The sequence below is a fragment of the Epinephelus lanceolatus genome, chromosome 21 (assembly GCF_041903045.1).
Source record: "Epinephelus lanceolatus isolate andai-2023 chromosome 21, ASM4190304v1, whole genome shotgun sequence".
NCBI lineage: Eukaryota > Metazoa > Chordata > Actinopteri > Perciformes > Serranidae > Epinephelus > Epinephelus lanceolatus.
In genome coordinates this window covers 34,881,952-34,899,144 of record NC_135754.1, presented here as the reverse complement: position 1 = coordinate 34,899,144, position 17,193 = coordinate 34,881,952, and the positions used below count along the sequence as shown (strand labels likewise).

The 17,193-nt window shown below is 45.9% G+C and overlaps 1 protein-coding gene across 2 annotated transcripts in view; it reads left to right on the top strand.

Moving 5' to 3' along the window:
* The window catches only part of LOC117247266 (cGMP-dependent protein kinase 1), a 95,810-nt gene that overhangs the window by 5,527 nt on the left and 73,090 nt on the right, over window positions 1-17,193 (top strand). Inside the window, exon 1 of one of the 2 annotated variants that reach the window (XM_033611675.2) lies at window positions 465-2,641. The exons of the other annotated variant lie outside the window; for it this stretch is intronic. Coding sequence (XP_033467566.1) covers window positions 2,322-2,641 — 320 coding nt within the window. The 5' untranslated portion in view covers window positions 465-2,321. Of the gene's footprint in view, window positions 1-464; window positions 2,642-17,193 lie in introns of those variants that run through there. 2 annotated transcript variants of the gene reach the window in all.

Sequence of the window (17,193 nt, the reverse complement as noted above, 5' to 3'; positions counted from 1 at the left end):
CCCACGCTGACACGGGGAGAACGTGTCGGAGCACCTGGAGGAAACCCACACCATTTCATATATTATGCACAGAACGAGGAAGGAAAGGGGGGGTCAGTGGGGGCCCAAGGATAACTTCTGTCCTGAGCCCCCCCTAATGTTTAAATCCGGCCCTGACACAGATCTCTCGAAACGTCCATGTACATGTATTCTGTACATGTTCCTACACATACTGCTGTCAAACCAACACGTGCACATAAAACAGAGCTTATTAAGGAAATCCACAAAAAAATAAAATTTAATAAAATTTAATAACTTCCAAAACTGGCTCAGTAAAGGTTTAATGGTTTCTGGTTCAACTAATTTGTGAACTTTGATATGAAAACGACATGATAATGATGAAGAGCAGCATCAGACAGATCGATAGATGAGGATGAGGATGAGGAGGAGGAGGAGGCGGAGGAGGAGGAGGAGGAGTTGAGGCAGACCAACTTTTGGACGCACCGGCAGAGTCGCGCTCCGCTCCCGGTCTCACTCCTCCGTCAGACCTCCTGCTGCTCCGCATTAAACTAATTAAGCTAATGAAGGTGATTAAAGCGGAGCAGATCTGCAGCTCCGCTTCCTCTCTGGACTCCGGATCATTTCATTCTCCTCCGCAGGATCCGCGCGTTTTCATCTTACTGCCTTTTGTTTCCTCCGCCGGTGAAATCGGAATATTTCCAGTTTCTGTCCTCCAGGTCTCAGACTGCTGGATCACAATGTGGGTTTAATTCCCGCAGCTCTTGTTCTCACATCACTTTTCCTCCTCACTTCGCCGCTGCGGATTTTCTCAGACACGTTTTTTACTTTTCCTTTACCAGCTGATTGAGCTCCGCGGCGAATCACACCAGAGGATGCTTCTGTGTTTTATTCCGGATTTAATATGTTTCACAGCTTTTGCTTTCTGTCAGTGATTCACATGGATTCTACTGAAGGTTATTACTTTGATTCAAATCACAGAAAACTGATGTTTTACTTCTGCTCAGAATTTAAACCTGGAATATAATCCCCCTCTCTCCCTCTCTCCTGTGTTACTGTCCCCGATCTAATTTTCCTGGCACCACTGGATGTGTATTTAATTTCCCAGGATCCAGTTCAACTTTGTTTTACTCGCTTTGCTTTCAAATGACTTCAGACGGAGTCACATTTCCCCTGGAGTCTGGAGGAAAACCTGCTGCGTCTGGACAAATTTCCTGGAGGGGAGGAAATCCATGAGGTGCTGAACTATTCCACATCAACTCCAGCTTTTCACTTCATCGCCTTTGTTTCAAATCAGAATTAAATTTAGAGGATGTAGAGAGGGAAGAACCCCGAGGGCCATTTATTTGTTTGTTTTTCAGACTTTCCCGTTTCTTTTCTTTGTTATCGAAAATCACACTTTCTCCTGGAAGACGAGCAGATGAGTTTAAATCGAAGCAGCCATGGGCATCTAGTAGAACCCTTAGGATTTTAAGGACTACAGTGTGAGGCAACCTGAGGAACAACTCTAGAGGAACCTTGAAAACTCTGAAAAGCTCTAAAGGGATCCACAGGAAATCTGAGGACTGCTGAGAATCTGAAGGAGCCCAGGAGGAACCCAAATTATGCTTAAGACTCATAAGAGGTGCTCCGAAGACCCAGAGGAAATGTGGGAAGCTCTGAAGATTCATGTAAAAAGGAACCTTGAAAACCCCACAGAGGAACCCTAGAGGGACCCTTAAGACCCCCAGGGAATTGTAGAGACTGCTAAGAATCTGAAGAAATCCAGGAGGTAACTCTAAGAGCCTGGAGGTACCCCAGAAGAATCTCAAAGACCTTTGAGACTTGTAAGGACGCTCAGAGGAATTCTGAAGAGTGCTTCTAAGAATCTTGGGGGATCCTCGAGACCCCAAGGAGATCTCAAACTCCTGTCCCTCTGCAGGAACCCAGAGGAACTACAGAAGAACTTTAAGGTACCCAAAGACTCTTTAGGAACCTTTGCAAATTGCTGTACATCTTCAAGGGATCCCATAGAACCCCCCCCACTAAGGAATCCTAGAGGGACCTACAAAGCCCTGTAAAGTGTAGGTTGTGGTCTTAGGTCCATAAGTTGCCCAGAAATCACCAAGACTCTGTAAAAATCAGGGGGCCACTAAAGAATCTGAGGGAACCCTGAGGATTCCCTGAGGACTCCAGGAAAATCTGGGGACGGCATCCCAAGAGATAAGTACTTTGAGGAACCCTAAAGGGACCCTCACGATCCAAAGGAAATCTGGGGACCACAGAGGAACCCCCAACACTCTAGAGGAACCCTGAGAGCTCCTCGGGGAACCCCCAGAGAACCAATGGGCACTCTACGGGACCTGCAGTACGCCCTGCAGGAGAAGATCGAGGAGCTGCGGCAGCGCGACACCCTGATCGACGAGCTGGAGCTGGAGCTGGATCAGAAGGATGAGCTGATCCAGCGGCTGCAGAACGAGCTGGACAAGTACCGCTCTGTGCTCCGGCCCGCCACCGCCCAGCAGGTCCAGGCCCAGCAGCAGAGCCTCGCCATGCAGCCGGACCAGCACCGCAGCAAACGGCAGGCCATCTCTGCCGAGCCCACCGCCTGTGACATCACTGACCTCAGCCATGTCACTCTGCCCTTCTACCCCAAGAGCCCGCAGTAAGTCCACTTTGTGTGTGTGTGTGTGTTGTTGAAACTTAATGCACTGTAAAAGGTCAGTAAATGGTAAATGGACTTCACTTGTATCACGCTCTCAAGTCTTCTGACCACACAAAGCGCTTTTACACTACGTGTCACATTCACACACTGGTGGCCGAGGTTACTGTACATGGTGCCGCCTGCTACTCAGCAACCATTCATCAGCAACTGTTCATCCCTACAACACGAAATACTTTTTCCCTAACCTGATATGAAGTGTGCGCTGCACATGTGAGCATTTTTGATGATGGCCTCCGTCCAGTGGGAATGTTGGTATTGGCAGTTGCAGAAGAAGCGCTCACAACTTTTATTTGCAAGTAAAATAACAGTAAAACTATTTACTGCGAAAATGCAATATCGTGCATCCCTAGTGTAGATATGTTTGACCAGTTTAAAAGTTTTCTAACATTATGTTCCAGATGTCTGCTGGGATCAGGATAATCCTGACTTTGGGATCAGAAGTTTCCCAATCCTACTAAAAAGTTCTGGACAACACACACTGACAGTTTGATCCAGATAAAGACAAAGACTGGATTATGTGATCTTATCTGATTTCAGAATCTCCTTTTTCTTTTTAACGAGCCCTTTTCAAGATTTGATCGTTTCCGCTAGCCAAAATCCAATCAGATAACTTATGAACAACTGGGCCCTGGTGTCTATCAGAGTGACCCAGGTGGCATTTCCAGGTTTCTCAAACAAGGATATGATGTTTATATGTGCAGCACATGACGGGGATACTTCAGATACTGGTATGCATGTACAGGCTTTCACTTTTGGTACGAAACATGAACTTGATGTCGAAATTTCAAGCCAATGAAGGAACCCATGTTTTCGTTTTGTGCATAAAGTCTATTGAGGCGATCCACTATTCTTCTTCTGTGTTGCTGGTTGTGTTGAGAGAAGACAGCTCCAGTGACGTGCGCTGGTTTTGGATGCCCACCAGGCTCTGCTCAGTAAACCAGACTGTTCTCACGGAGATGTTTGAACTCTGCTGAAGTTAAAGTCTCATTAAAAGCCGGCAGATGAGTGGAAGCTGCCAGCAGAACTCCTGCACGCCTCCAGGCAGATTAAAACTTTCAAACATTAATGTTTCCCTGCTGAACAAAACGCTCCCATCAGTCCGCGCTGCACAGGTGGTGGAAAAGGGAATCATTTATATCCTCTAACAGTGAATATTTGCATGTTGAATATGGAGGTTTCTCTCCTCTCTCTGGTGGTATCTCTCCTGTCAGATGGGTTCGGGTTTATGTGTCCAGGTTTGTAGATATTTGTCTCTGAGATTACCGCCTGACATGAAAGGATTTACTGATGGACTGTGTTAACAGTGCAGCTTCAGTTGTACATTGTACCTGCGTTACATTCAGCACCAGGTGTTACTTTTGAAAATAACAACGTTAGATGATCAAAGTGTTGAATTTATGGAGACGTAGTTCACTCATTTATATTCATGCCACTTTTAATAGCATTTAATAGTTTTCTGTGAAAGTTGAAGCACAGCTGGAGCAGCAGGTGGTTGAAGACTAATGATGCTTTAACTTTTAAATTCTGCAGATTCTTAAATGTGAGGATTTTCTCTTGTCTCCGAAATCTGTTGGACCTTTTTACTATTTTCTGACATTTTAATAGACCAAATGATGAATTTATGTCTTGAGAAAATAACCATCAATTTAAAAAAGGCAGTGATTTGTTACTCGCAGCCCTGTGTTAAAGTATTATTCTGCTCTTTATACTTTAATAAACCGGATGGAGAAAAATGGATCAGTTGCACTGAACACTTTACTATCCGCAGGTTATGTTTCTCAGGGCCAGATGTATAAATCTTTGTATACTAATGACTAACTGTGTGTGTATGCACAAAGGCAGAAATGTGCATACGCATTATTTTGTCAGGTTTATGAAGCTGTGCTTACGACCGATTCTGTTCTAAATCTCAGTCATTGTGACGTAGCCTCATTTCCACATCCATAGTTCACTATAAATGGATTTCAGTCAGGACCACTTTTGTCAAAGAAAAATGTATTTCCATTGCAGTATTATATTTGGTGGTATGACTCTGTTCTGTGTCCTCTCTGCCTTTCCTCGGGCCTGTGCAGAGAGCCCGAGGCGGAGAGCACACCTCTCTGCCCTATCACACGCCTACATGGAATGCCTAAGGTGGAGAGAGCATACTTCTCTGCCCTTCCATGTGCATATGAGGAAAGCCTGAGGCGGAGAAAGCATACCATGCACCTACATGGAAAGCCTTAGGCAGGGAGAGCATGAGAGTTGCCATTTGGTTACATAGAAAGGAATCGTGATCTATCAGCTGACTCCCTCCCATCAATCAGCTGATCCATCAGTTGATTGGGCTGTTTGAGATCAGCTGATGTAGCTGGGATGTGAGCTGAGCTTGACATCGTGTCCTGCTTGAACTAACACTATGCTCAAAGTAGAAGTGCCCTTAAACATCCATTTGCATATTAATCCTTTTGCCCCCCCACAGTTCATTCAAGAGCAACTTTACCGACTGTGTCACATCAGTGAGGTTTTCCAACATTGCTGGAGAAGTCGTCATTACACACGACTGTTGATATAGGTAGTTCCCCAACTGGTACCGGATGTCAAATGACATCACAAAGACAACAACACAAATTAAAACCAACAAAATATCAGTGTCATCTGTCGTCTGTAGTTTATATACAATTGATGTCGACATTAGACATTGTCCTGACATGGAATTTTAGGCTGTTGGCGTCACAACCTAAATTCTACCAAATATCACTGTCTAACTTTGTTGTAGGGTTGCAAAGGTATGAGATTTTCATGGTACGTTAATAGTCACGGTTTTACAGTATCACAGAATTGATATTATAATCAGTCAGAATGACTCTTAAAGGAATAAAAACGGAAGGATTATTGTAGGTTGAACAAACGTTTTATTACTATGATTGAAAGTTGAAACCATTTTGTTAATGGGACTATGTGTAAAAGATACTGATACATGTATACTGTAAAATATGAAAGCAGATTTCAATCACTTGACAATGTTAGTATGGCGATAGCAGGGCCCCATCTTTTAATAGATTTTTTTTGGGGGGTGTTTCAAGGAGCACGTTATCTGTTCCATCTGGGAAATTTCCCAAACCTTCTCAGTCCACATGCTTGATGTCGGGACGTCAGGTTTTAACCACTTAATTGTAATGCATCAAAATATGTTGGTATGGCTGCCAATGTGTGTACACAGTATGTTGAGCCCATTTTAGCCACTGTTTCTGGTGTCTGAAAAAACCTTATTATCACTTTCCATCTGAATTCCCTCCAAGTATTTGAAGTGGTTACTGAGTGTGCGTCAGTACATACTTTTATTTAATGCTGTCTTCATGACATCACCCGCAGGTGTCTCAGCTATAACTGTGTGTATGCCTGGTCTGAAGTCTGCAAATATTCTCACCACACAGTCTTCCTTTGTCAATACCAGTGTCTATGTGGGAAAAGGTGTATGTGTGTTTTTTTGTGCATTTGCATTGTTTATGCATTTAATTCATGTTGTGAGTCAGCACTCAAGTTTCAGGTCAAAGTATTTGTCAGTGTTATTGTTGTAGTAAGCAGCAGACATGTTCCTGCAGTGTTTGGTCTCAGTGAAACGGAGTCCAGGTCATGGACTTCAGCGTCCTGTTGTAATCATCAGCAGCTTGTCTCTGCTGAATCTAACAGCTGCTGCTGTCACAGGTCTTTATTTATACACATGTGAATATGAAAATGTGTGTGTGACGCTGGTGACATGCTGGGATGGACAACTGCTGCTGAAGTCCTGCTGTCATAAAAATCTAATAATATCCGTTTAAAGATCCACATATGGAGCCCCAGACTGTAACACTCCTTTATTTTTATTTTTTTGAGGTTAGAAACATAAAAATGTAGCTGGAAGGAAATCTCAGAATCCTTTAACACATCAGGAAGTAGGGCTCCTCCGCTACGTCTGTCCATCTGTACCCTTCTAGTGAATGTGGAATCTCAACAAAGCCTCAAGAAATCTCTTCAAATTTGGCACAAACATTCATGTGGACGAAGAATAATAATTTGATGGTCAAAGGTCACTGTGCCCTGGCGTCCGTGTCATTCTCTAGAACACAATGTCTCATGGTGGCTCTGAGGAAGGAGAGGAAGAGGGACTGACAGTGTTTGGATGCAGGGAGAGAAGTGATCAGTTTATTGTAGAAGTGATGATACAGACATTTTATACACTGTACATGTGTATATAACGCTGACCTACTGATGTGCATTCACCCTGCTGCACATATGAGTCAGCCGTCACACTGCTTGTCACTGTGAGTGGAGCCTTCAGTCTGCAGTGTAGTTTATACACTTCAGCAGCACTGGGCTTCACCATCAAAGAAAGTTTTTGTATGGAGCTCCCCCTCTGGGCAGCGACTGCCACACATAGAATCTAAATCTGTGGGAAACACAGGTGATCTATTAAATACTGCACATTATACTCTATGAAACTGGTTAAAGGGACAATCAAAAAAACACATTTTTCCTTTTCCCTGTAGAGCTGTTTATTAGTCTTGGTGTGAGTTGCTGAGTGTTTGAGGTATTGGAAGTAGAGATGTCTGCCTTCTCTCCAGTATAATGGAACTAGATGTCACTCAGCCTGTGGTGCTCAAAGTGTCAAAAAAACAAAGTACAATTTAAAAATAGGGCTGACCTGAATGCTTCATAGCTTCAGCCATTGTCGTAGTAATCGACATCACCACTAAACTGGTAGAGGAAATTAAAGGAAGATGGAGTGTCAGATCGGAATGAGGTCAGTGTCTTCAGTGTTGACCTAGTCTCACTCCAAAGTCCTCAAAAACGGGTGCTTGATCGGTGACTTCCGGCGTTAGACACTGACGAAAACAGGCATCCTTTCACATCGGCATGACACATGGCTGGTCGCCGACCAGTGGCATTAGGAGAAAATGCTGTGGGAGGGCTGATGGATGAGTCCAACAGCCACTGACTTTAACCTAATTGTAAAGCCAAACCCTGTTCTTTCTTCCCAAACCATGTGTGTCTGTTGAAGGAAAAGTAAATTCACAGTGTTGTACTTACCTAATGCTTTTATTGTGAAAGAGACTGTATGCAAAATGTACATTTCATGTGAAAACAGAAGTGTATTTTGAAAACAGACAATGCATGTAACAGGCTGAAGTTGACATGGCGTCCCAGAACATCAACCAACACACCCAGGGTACCTTGGACGTCATATGCGGACATGGAAAGTCCATGACCAAACATGGACATGTGACAACGTCGCAGTAAGAATGAATTGTCAGTGCAGTCATTGACTGTCACTTTAAGCAATCAAATTAAATGTTCATTGAGGAAAAGGAATAGGCGAGATGAAATGTGTCCCGACCCATGGCGTAATAACTTACAGAAACAGTTCGTGTAATAGTCCACCTTCCACCTTCTCTGCCTTCTCTGCATCACTCTGATTGTCACACACAAGCAGCAGCACTGTGTCCTACTAAAGCACAGTGGGGTTCCGGTGGTCCTGTCCTGTCTCCTCGAAGCTTTGAAGGTAATTATCACTGAAGCTTCAAGGCCCTAAAAATGGTATTTTTTAAGGATAGACCGATACATCGGCCGGCCGATATATCGGGCCGATATTTGAGGTTTTTTTTTACTTGTATCGGCATCGGCCGATACGCGCGTGGGTTCGCGGATTTATTTTTCCCTGGCACTTTTTTTCATTTGAAAGTATGTGGTTAAGTTGAACAAAGTTGTTGAATCCTACTGTGTACAGTAGTTGTTGTTTTATTTATGCTTCAGCTTAAATATTTGTTTATTTTATAAAGACATTACTGGAAGATTTAAGAGCACTGAACTCTTTTTTTTATTTGAATGTATAATAATAATAATATTCTACCTGTTCTACCTCAACTTTCCATCGTATTTTAGTATTTTTTACTGTTCAATAAATGTTTCTTATTTTAAACTTGAGACCTGTAATATTTGTTATCATTGTGTCATTTTTTTTGGTGTAAATTGAGGAAGCAAAAGCAGTATCGGCCCCAAATATCGGCTCAAGAAAATCGGCAGTCCATAATCGGTCATCGGCCAAGGGTGATGGAAAAAAATTGGTATCGGCATCGGCCCTAAAAAATCCATATTGGTCTATCCCTAGTATTTTTATGACAGCCCAAATTGAAAACTCCAGAATTCACCCTTCCGTCTGTGCAGTGATACCGTTGGTGGGTGTAGTTTGGTGAAAAGAAAATAGTTCCTACATGACACTGCTCATAACAAGGTCTGAGGTCTGGTCTCAAAACACGCTAGACTGATAAACAGCTCTACAGGTGAAAGAAAGACATGTATTTTTGATTTGGGGATGAACCGTCCCTTTAGATTGAGTTAAACTTGGATGGAAACTGCTCGTGTTAGAATAAAATATAATCCAGGACGTTTCCGCAGCAGCTGAAGAAGTCATGAGAGTGTCCTTCTTTGTGTGCTGTAAACACTGCAGCCTTCAGGACTCACTGTATATATACTCTAATTCAGAAGTCCCTTTATGTTTACATGTGAGCTGCAGCAAAACTGCAGGTAGGTGGAGAAACGTTTGCTGGGATTGAACCTGAGACCTTGATGTTGCAGTCCAGCCGCTGCGACTCCCACACAGCTAGTGAATGTGACAGACGAACTGTGATGTACCTGTTCAGTGTGTACCTGTGCAGCAGGTGGTCCTCCTCCCTCTGAGTTTGCTCATTAATCAGACAGCAGGAGGCTGCTTCTAACAGGAGGTCCTGATCCTCCAGAACTCTGATTCAGTTGATTCAGGCATCGCTGGATTCACTCGGTCTGATTAGAACAGTATTTTATTTATCTACCACAGTTCGGTCTGTGCTTCAATACATTTGTTTCAATGGTTTGGAAACAAATGACAATGGTTCTGCTTGAAACAATGACATTTGTACTACAGTTTCTACTTACAGCAGGGCAATTCTACATGTAGTGGTCATGTTTCTACATTGATAGTTCTGCTCATAACATTTCTACTTCTAGCGATATAAACGTTTTTTGTCAACTCGTAACATGTTGGTGAAGGTTCTCAGTCATCCAGGCTGTGGTAATCTTAAGTGCTATGTCATAGGCAACTAGATTTGCTTGTTCACCTCTCATCCAGGAGCGACCCCACTCAACACTACTGAAGCTGCCCCTCATTTTGGATCCACCGCAGATTTGGTAATTATTCTGCTTTCAGCCATGCTTGTTGTTGCCGTTGGTAACAGTGTGACATCAATATATCAACATGTCAAAATATTATGAGTATCACGATATTACATTTTCATACCATATTAAAAATTGTACTGGTATTGTCATGAACGAGATATGATACACCTGAAGCAGGGAGGTCTGCCTTAGGCTTTCCTTGTACGTGTGTGGAAGGGCGGAGAGTTGTGCTCTGTCCACCACAGACTTTCTAGACTTTCCACATATGCGTGTGGAAGGGCAGATAGGTGTGCTCTCTCCGCCTTAGGCTTTCCGCTTAGGTCCGAGGAAGGGTGTAGAGGGCCCAGAACAGAGCCACACCACCAAAGACAACACTGCAAATGGAAATAAAGTTTCCTTTGACAGAAGTGGTCCTGACTGACACACCAATTTTGTTTGTACTTGTAGCAGTGACATTTCTACTTGGTGATGTCTCTACTTGGAACAATATTGCTTGTAGTTGTCGCAATGACAGTTTTGTTTGTGATCAGAGCATTTCTACCTCTCGTGAAAATCTTTCCAGTTGAAACAATTTTGCGTCTACTTGTAACTTGTAATTTAATTTGGACTCGTTGGCATAGAGTCTAGTCTACTGGAGCGACATTATTTCTGGTTGGAGCAATGGTTCCACTCCTAGTGATGATGTTTCTGGTAGCGATAACAGGATTTCCCACACTCATGATTAAAACATCTGCCGCCACCTTTTGATTTTCTTTTTTTGGAGCTTCACCGTTAATTAGGAGCGCTGAATAAGCATATTGTTCGGTTATTCATTGCTCCACGTGTACTCTGGGCACAGATGGAGCAACAAAACTTCCAGCACAATAAAAGTGACAATGTTTCTATTGGTTACAATCTGATCTCTACTTATATTGATTTATTTGTAATTTTATTTGTAGCAATGGAATTTATAGCTGTAGTGATCTTACGATGATATTTCTTATTGTCGTTAATATATTTGGACTGATCATGATGATGTTTTTGTTGATGACATTTCTACTGACTCTACTCAGAAGTGAAATCCTAAATGACTGTAGTGCAGCGTTACATGCTGTGTTATGTGCACAAGCCCTCTGCTATCATCCATTTCTCAGAGCTCAGTAGAATATAATGTCTTTTTCTGTCTGTCCATGCCAGCAACAACAACCACTGTGTTGGTTTTAAATCTGCGTGGTGTGCGCCCACACACACACACACACACACACACACACACACACACACACACAGCGCTACACAGGCAGATGACAGGGTTTCATTTGCCATCCCACCACTTGTCGCTGTCAGTGTCCTGCAGCTTGCCTGTGTGTGCGCGCGCGTGTGTGTGTGTGTGTGTGTGTGTGTGTGTGCGCGTGTGTTATTTTAAAACATAAATAAAGGTATTACAGTTGAGTGTGTGTGGGCTGTGATCACCCACCAGCTCTCCTGCTGTCTGCAGTAACGCTTCATAAGCATTTTTAGACGAGTTAATGATCAGCTGAGACTCAGCCGTCACAGATCTGCTGCTGAGAGAGGACTCTTATTTTGAAAGTGGGGATGATATCCTGTCTGTCAGACGCTTTTCATCCACAAGCATCATGAATATCACGAACCTCCGGAGAGCAGGAAACATGATCCTTATGAGGTTTCTACTGTCACGTTTCTACATGGAGTTCTAACATTTGTTCCTGCAACAAAGATTTTTCAAACCACAACAATGATGTTTCTACTTTAGCGCTGAAGCACCAACTGTAGTGAAACTTGTCTCCTTACAGTGAGAACATTTTCTACTTGAAACACTGACGTCTCTGTTTGAAACACTCATATGTCTGCTTGTATCGAGGGGCGTGTACAGTATGTACAGAGCCCTGAGAGTCCCAAAAAAAGTCCACACAAGTTCTTACCTTGTGTGCACACGATAAAAATACCTCCTTATCCTTCCTGACTGATTCTTCTCTAGTTTGGTCTTCTGCTAGTGTCCTTGATACCAGATACCAGGAGACCGGCCGTTACACCAGGAGAGCTGGACAGGGCCGTAGAAGGGCATCAACCCAGCAGCAGGACCGCTATCTGCTCCTTTGTGTGAGGAGGAACAGGAGGAGCACTGCCAGAGCCCTACAACATGACCTCCAGCAGGCTACTGGTGTGCATGTTTCTGACCACACTGTCAGAAACATGCACACCATGAGGGTGGCATGAGGGCCCCACGTCCTCTAGTGGGACCTGTGCTCACAGCCCAGCACCTTGCAGCTCCATCATTCACCAGAGAACACCAGAACTGGCAGGTCCACCATCGGCGCCCCGTTCTCTTCACAGATGAGAGCAGGTTCACACTGAGCACATGTGACAGGCGTGAAAGAGTCTGAAGACACTGTGGTGAACGTTATGCTGCCGGTGACATCATCCAGCATGACCGGTTTGGTGGTGGGTCAGTGATGGTCTGGGGAGGCAGATCCTTGGACGGTCACACAGATAACCATGTAATTTCCAGCGCTACCCTGACTGCTGTTAGGCTGGTAGGTACCGGGAAGAAGTCCTCTGAGCGATTGTCAGACCTTGTGCTGGTACAGTGGGCCCTGGGTTCCTTCCGGTGCAGCAGGCCCTGGGTTCCTCCTGGTGCAGAGGGCTCTGGGTTCCTCCTGGTGCAGTGGGCCCTGGGTTCCTCCTGGTGCAGAGGGCCCTGGCTTCCTCCTGGTGCAGAGGGCCTGGTGCAGCGGGCCCTGGGTTCCTCTTGGTGCAGCGGGCCCTGGGTTCCTCCTGGTTCAGTGGGTCCTGGGTTCCTCCCGGTGCAGAGGGCCCCGGCTTCCTCCTGGTTCAGTGGGTCCTGGGTTCCTCCTGGTGCAGTGGGCCCTGGGTTCCTCCTGGTGCAGTGGGCCCTGGGTTCCTCCTGGTGCAGTGGGCCCTGGGTTCCTCCTGGTGCAGAGGGCCCTGGCTTCCTCCTGGTGCAGAGGGCCTGGTGCAGCGGGCCCTGGGTTCCTCTTGGTGCAGCGGGCCCTGGGTTCCTCCTGGTTCAGTGGGTCCTGGGTTCCTCCCGGTGCAGAGGGCCCCGGCTTCCTCCTGGTTCAGTGGGTCCTGGGTTCCTCCTGGTGCAGTGGGCCCTGGGTTCCTCCTGGTGCAGTGGGCCCTGGGTTCCTCCTGGTGCAGTGGGCCCTGGGTTCTTCCTGGTGCAGAGGGCCCTGGCTTCCTCCTGGTGCAGAGGGCCCTGGCTTCCTCCTGGTGCAGAGGGCCTGGTGCAGAGGGCCCTGGGTTCCTTCCGGTGCAGCGGGCCCTGGGTTCCTCTTGGTGCAGCGGGCCCTGGGTTCCTCCTGGTGCAGAGGGCCCCAGGCTTCCTCCTGGTTCAGTGGGTCCTGGGTTCCTCCTGGTGCAGTGGGCCCCGGCTTCCTCCTGGTTCAGTGGGTCCTGGGTTCCTCCTGGTTCAGTGGGCCCTGGCTTCCTCCTGGTGCAGAGGGCCCTGGGTTCCTTCCGGTGCAGCGGGCCCTGGGTTCCTCCTGGTTCAGTGGGTCCTGGGTTCCTCCCGGTGCAGTGGGTCCTGGGTTCCTCCTGGTTCAGTGGGTCCTGGGTTCCTCCTGGTTCAGTGGGCCCCGGCTTCCTCCTGGTTCAGTGGGTCCTGGGTTCCTCCTGGTGCAGTGGGTCCTGGGTTCCTCCTGGTTCAGTGGGTCCTGGGTTCCTCCTGGTTCAGTGGGCCCTGGCTTCCTCCTGGTGCAGTGGGCCCTGGCTTCCTCCTGGTTCAGTGGGTCCTGGGTTCCTCCTGGTTCAGTGGGCCCTGGGTTCCTCCTGGTTCAGTGGGTCCTGGGTTCCTCCTGGTGCAGTGGGCCCTGGCTTCCTCCTGGTTCAGTGGGCCCCGGCTTCCTCCTGGTTCAGTGGGTCCTGGGTTCCTCCTGGTGCAGTGGGTCCTGGGTTCCTCCTGGTTCAGTGGGTCCTGGGTTCCTCCTGGTGCAGTGGGCCCTGGCTTCCTCCTGGTTCAGTGGGTCCTGGCTTCCTCCTGGTGCAGTGGGCCCTGGGTTCCTCCCAGTGCAGTGGGCCCTGGCTTCCTCCTGGTGCAGAGGGCCCTGGCTTCCTCCTGGTGCAGCGGGCCGTGGCTTCCTCCTGGTACAGTGGGCCCCAGGTTCCTCCTGGTGCAGTGGGCCCTGGGCTCCTCCTGGTGCAGCGGGCCGTGGCTTCCTCCTGGTACAGTGGGCCCCAGGTTCCTCTTGGTGCAGTGGGCCCCAGGGTTCCTCCTGGTGCAGTGGGCCCCAGGTTCCTCTTGGTGCAGCGGGCCCTGGGTTCCTCCTGGTGCAGGACAATACCTGGCCTCATGTGTCCAGATTGAGTAGACAGTTCCTGGATGATGAAGGCATTGATGTCACTGACTGGCCCTCTCGTTCCTCTGACCTAAAACCAACTGAGCACCCATGGGGCGTTATGTATCGGTGCGTCCACCACAGACTGTCCAGGAGCTCACTAATGCCCAGATCCAGGTCTGGGAGGAGATCCCCCAGGACACCATCTATCGACTCATCAGGAGCCCAGACGTTGTCATTACTACATACAGGCAGGGGGGGGCTGTACAGCCTGTGATTTCAATTTTTCACTTTGACTTTCGCTGTGATGTTGAATCCAGTCCTCAGTGGGTCGATGATTTTGGTTTGCACTGACCGTTGTTACGTCATTTCAATCATTCCTATCACTTTACCTTCTTCTTCCACATTAAAGCCAGCGTGGCAGTGTAGCGTTAGCTTTCCAAAAAAACCTTTTAAGATTCCACTTCATTCATACATTAATATATTATTCAACGTTCAGCATGCAGCACTCACATCCACAATTTCTTCAGAAACGGCATTCCCTAGTTTTATTTGGTTCCTTTATGTTTTCAGTTTGATGGAAGCTGTCCTGCAGGACATGAAAGTCTCTCTTTTGTCACATGGCGCTTTGTCTCTGTTCATTGTCTCTTTGTTTTTCCACTTGAATTACCTCCTTTTACATTTCAGTAATTTACTTTCTCTTTCTTTCTTTGTTGTTCTGCTTGTTGTTTTCCTGTGTACTTCATCTTATTTATGTTCTCACTTTTTCTCTTTTTAAATTCATCCTCTGTCTCCCTGTTAACTTTTTCCTCAGCATTCCTCCATCTCCATTTTCCCCTTCTCCCCCTCTCCTCGCTACCCTGTGACTCATGTAGTAATAAAATGAGGGTCTCCTTCGTCACTCCCCTCCATCAGGCCACAATGTGTCTTCATTCAAGTTAGTTTCCTCCAGAGTCCAATTTACATGCAGATACTGAAGCCAGGCTGAAATATTTCTTCCCCTGATTCACCAAAATAAAATCCAGCTCTAATAGATCCTCTCGGCGCTCGTCTCATCTATCGGATAAAATAAAACTATCAATCTATTCTTGGGTAGACCTTTAGGTGTTTTTGTCTCTTTACCACAGCGTTATCTCTCCTGCTCCAGAGTCTCTCAGCAGCCTCAGAGGGAAGTGTCAGCCGCCTCAGCTCAGATAATTCCCACAAAACCAATATTTCAAACGCAAATCTTATTTGGTCCAAACTGTCGGCTGAGTTTCAAAGTTTAAGACATGAAAGACTAAGTTGAGGTGAAGCTGCACAGAGGATGTTTCCGCCAATCAGCAGCCTCAGAGTCCCGCTCTGTGAAGATGTTTGTTTGCTGATGAATAGAATTCCTAACAATAATGAAACTAATGTTTCAAACGAACAGATGTAGTAGATTGATTTTTTCATTTTATCTTCTTTTTAGAATTGCTCAATATTTTCTTATCTTCAGACACTTTTTTGTCTGAAGATAAGAATAACAGAAGTAGTGATGGACGTCTGTCAGCTGGGATCTATGGGGATAAACAGACCTCCTGTCTGTCTCTGTAAGCTAAAACCATTTCCCTCAGTGGAAACAAAGCTTTTATTTACTTTAATTTCACAGAGAAGAAACAATAAATTGTGAAGACAGTAAAGCCTCCACACACTGTTTGTGATTTATCCTGGCTGAAATATGAGCAGAGGAAATCTCTGCTAGTCGCTAGGCTAATTTATACAATGTAAAATGCCATAGGCTTGTGCTGATAATGTTAGTACGACGGAGTATTAGGGCCACATTGAATAAAGTCGTAATATTACGAGAAAAAAATCGTAGTTTTTAAGGAAATAACCAACAACAAACAGAATGGGTTAGAGGATGAACCAGCTTGTGACAGCTGCTCTTTGTCTCAGGTGTGTTGCCCCGACACACATTTGGAGGCAGGGCCGGAGTGGGATTAATTTTCAGCCCTGGAGTTTCATGCCTCAGACCGGCCCACTTTAGATCACGGCCTATTATAACCTTACATGCTAAGTCTACAATAGCGCACTGTTCTCTAAAGCCTTGTCATCCAGTGTATTTGTCTAAAATATTTCCAATTCAGTGCAAGTAAGGGTTGCTTCACAATGTAGATTTATGTCAACATGAGTGCACATCTCTAACATTATTCTTAACAACACAACATCCTTTTAAACAATATCAGAATCTATATTCTGTTCAAATAAGTAGTGCCCACTCTGGACTTGTGGGCTCATGGCTGGTGCTTGGTGCTGGATCTTGCTTCTCAGGGGCTACAAGACAAAGTTTCCCAGTTATGTGGCGTTGCATCATACTATTATTTAAATTATATAATGTTATGTTGTATGTTACAACACCACGCAATTCATTGACTTGTTAATTAACTTGAACGGTGGTGGTTGGAGATGTATGTGTAGTCAGACGCAGCTGCTGAGCTCCATGGAGCCGTTGTCTCGACCTTGGGTGCCACAGGGACTTCGGCGTTCTCCGTCCACTCTTCTGATGAGGAGGCGTGTCGGTGGTTGATTCCACAAATCGTTAGAGATGTGCGCGTAATCGGAGCGCAGCTCGCACAGCTGTGCGGAGCCAGTGTCTCCACCTCAGAGGGCGCCAGTGAAGGCGGCCCAGGGATAGCGGTAGCAGCATACGTGATACCCAGTGCTATGACTGAACACCGGCCCAATAAAAAAAATAACTGAACACCAGCACTCGCGGCCCAAACATCAGACCATCCCACCGGGAATTGTCCCGGTCCTCCCGAATAGCCACAAGTTTTTTCTTGTAATATTACGACTAGAGTTGTCACGATACTAAAATTTCAAACTCGATATCGATACCCAGGAAAATATTCAATACTCAATACCATTTTCGATACAGCAGCAAAAAATTAAGAGGCATGTCATTTTTAAATAAAGATCAGAACAGTAACATCAATGATAACAACAAAAAATCCCCCCAAAATAAATAACAACCAGAAACAAGATCTGTCCATTCAAATGTAT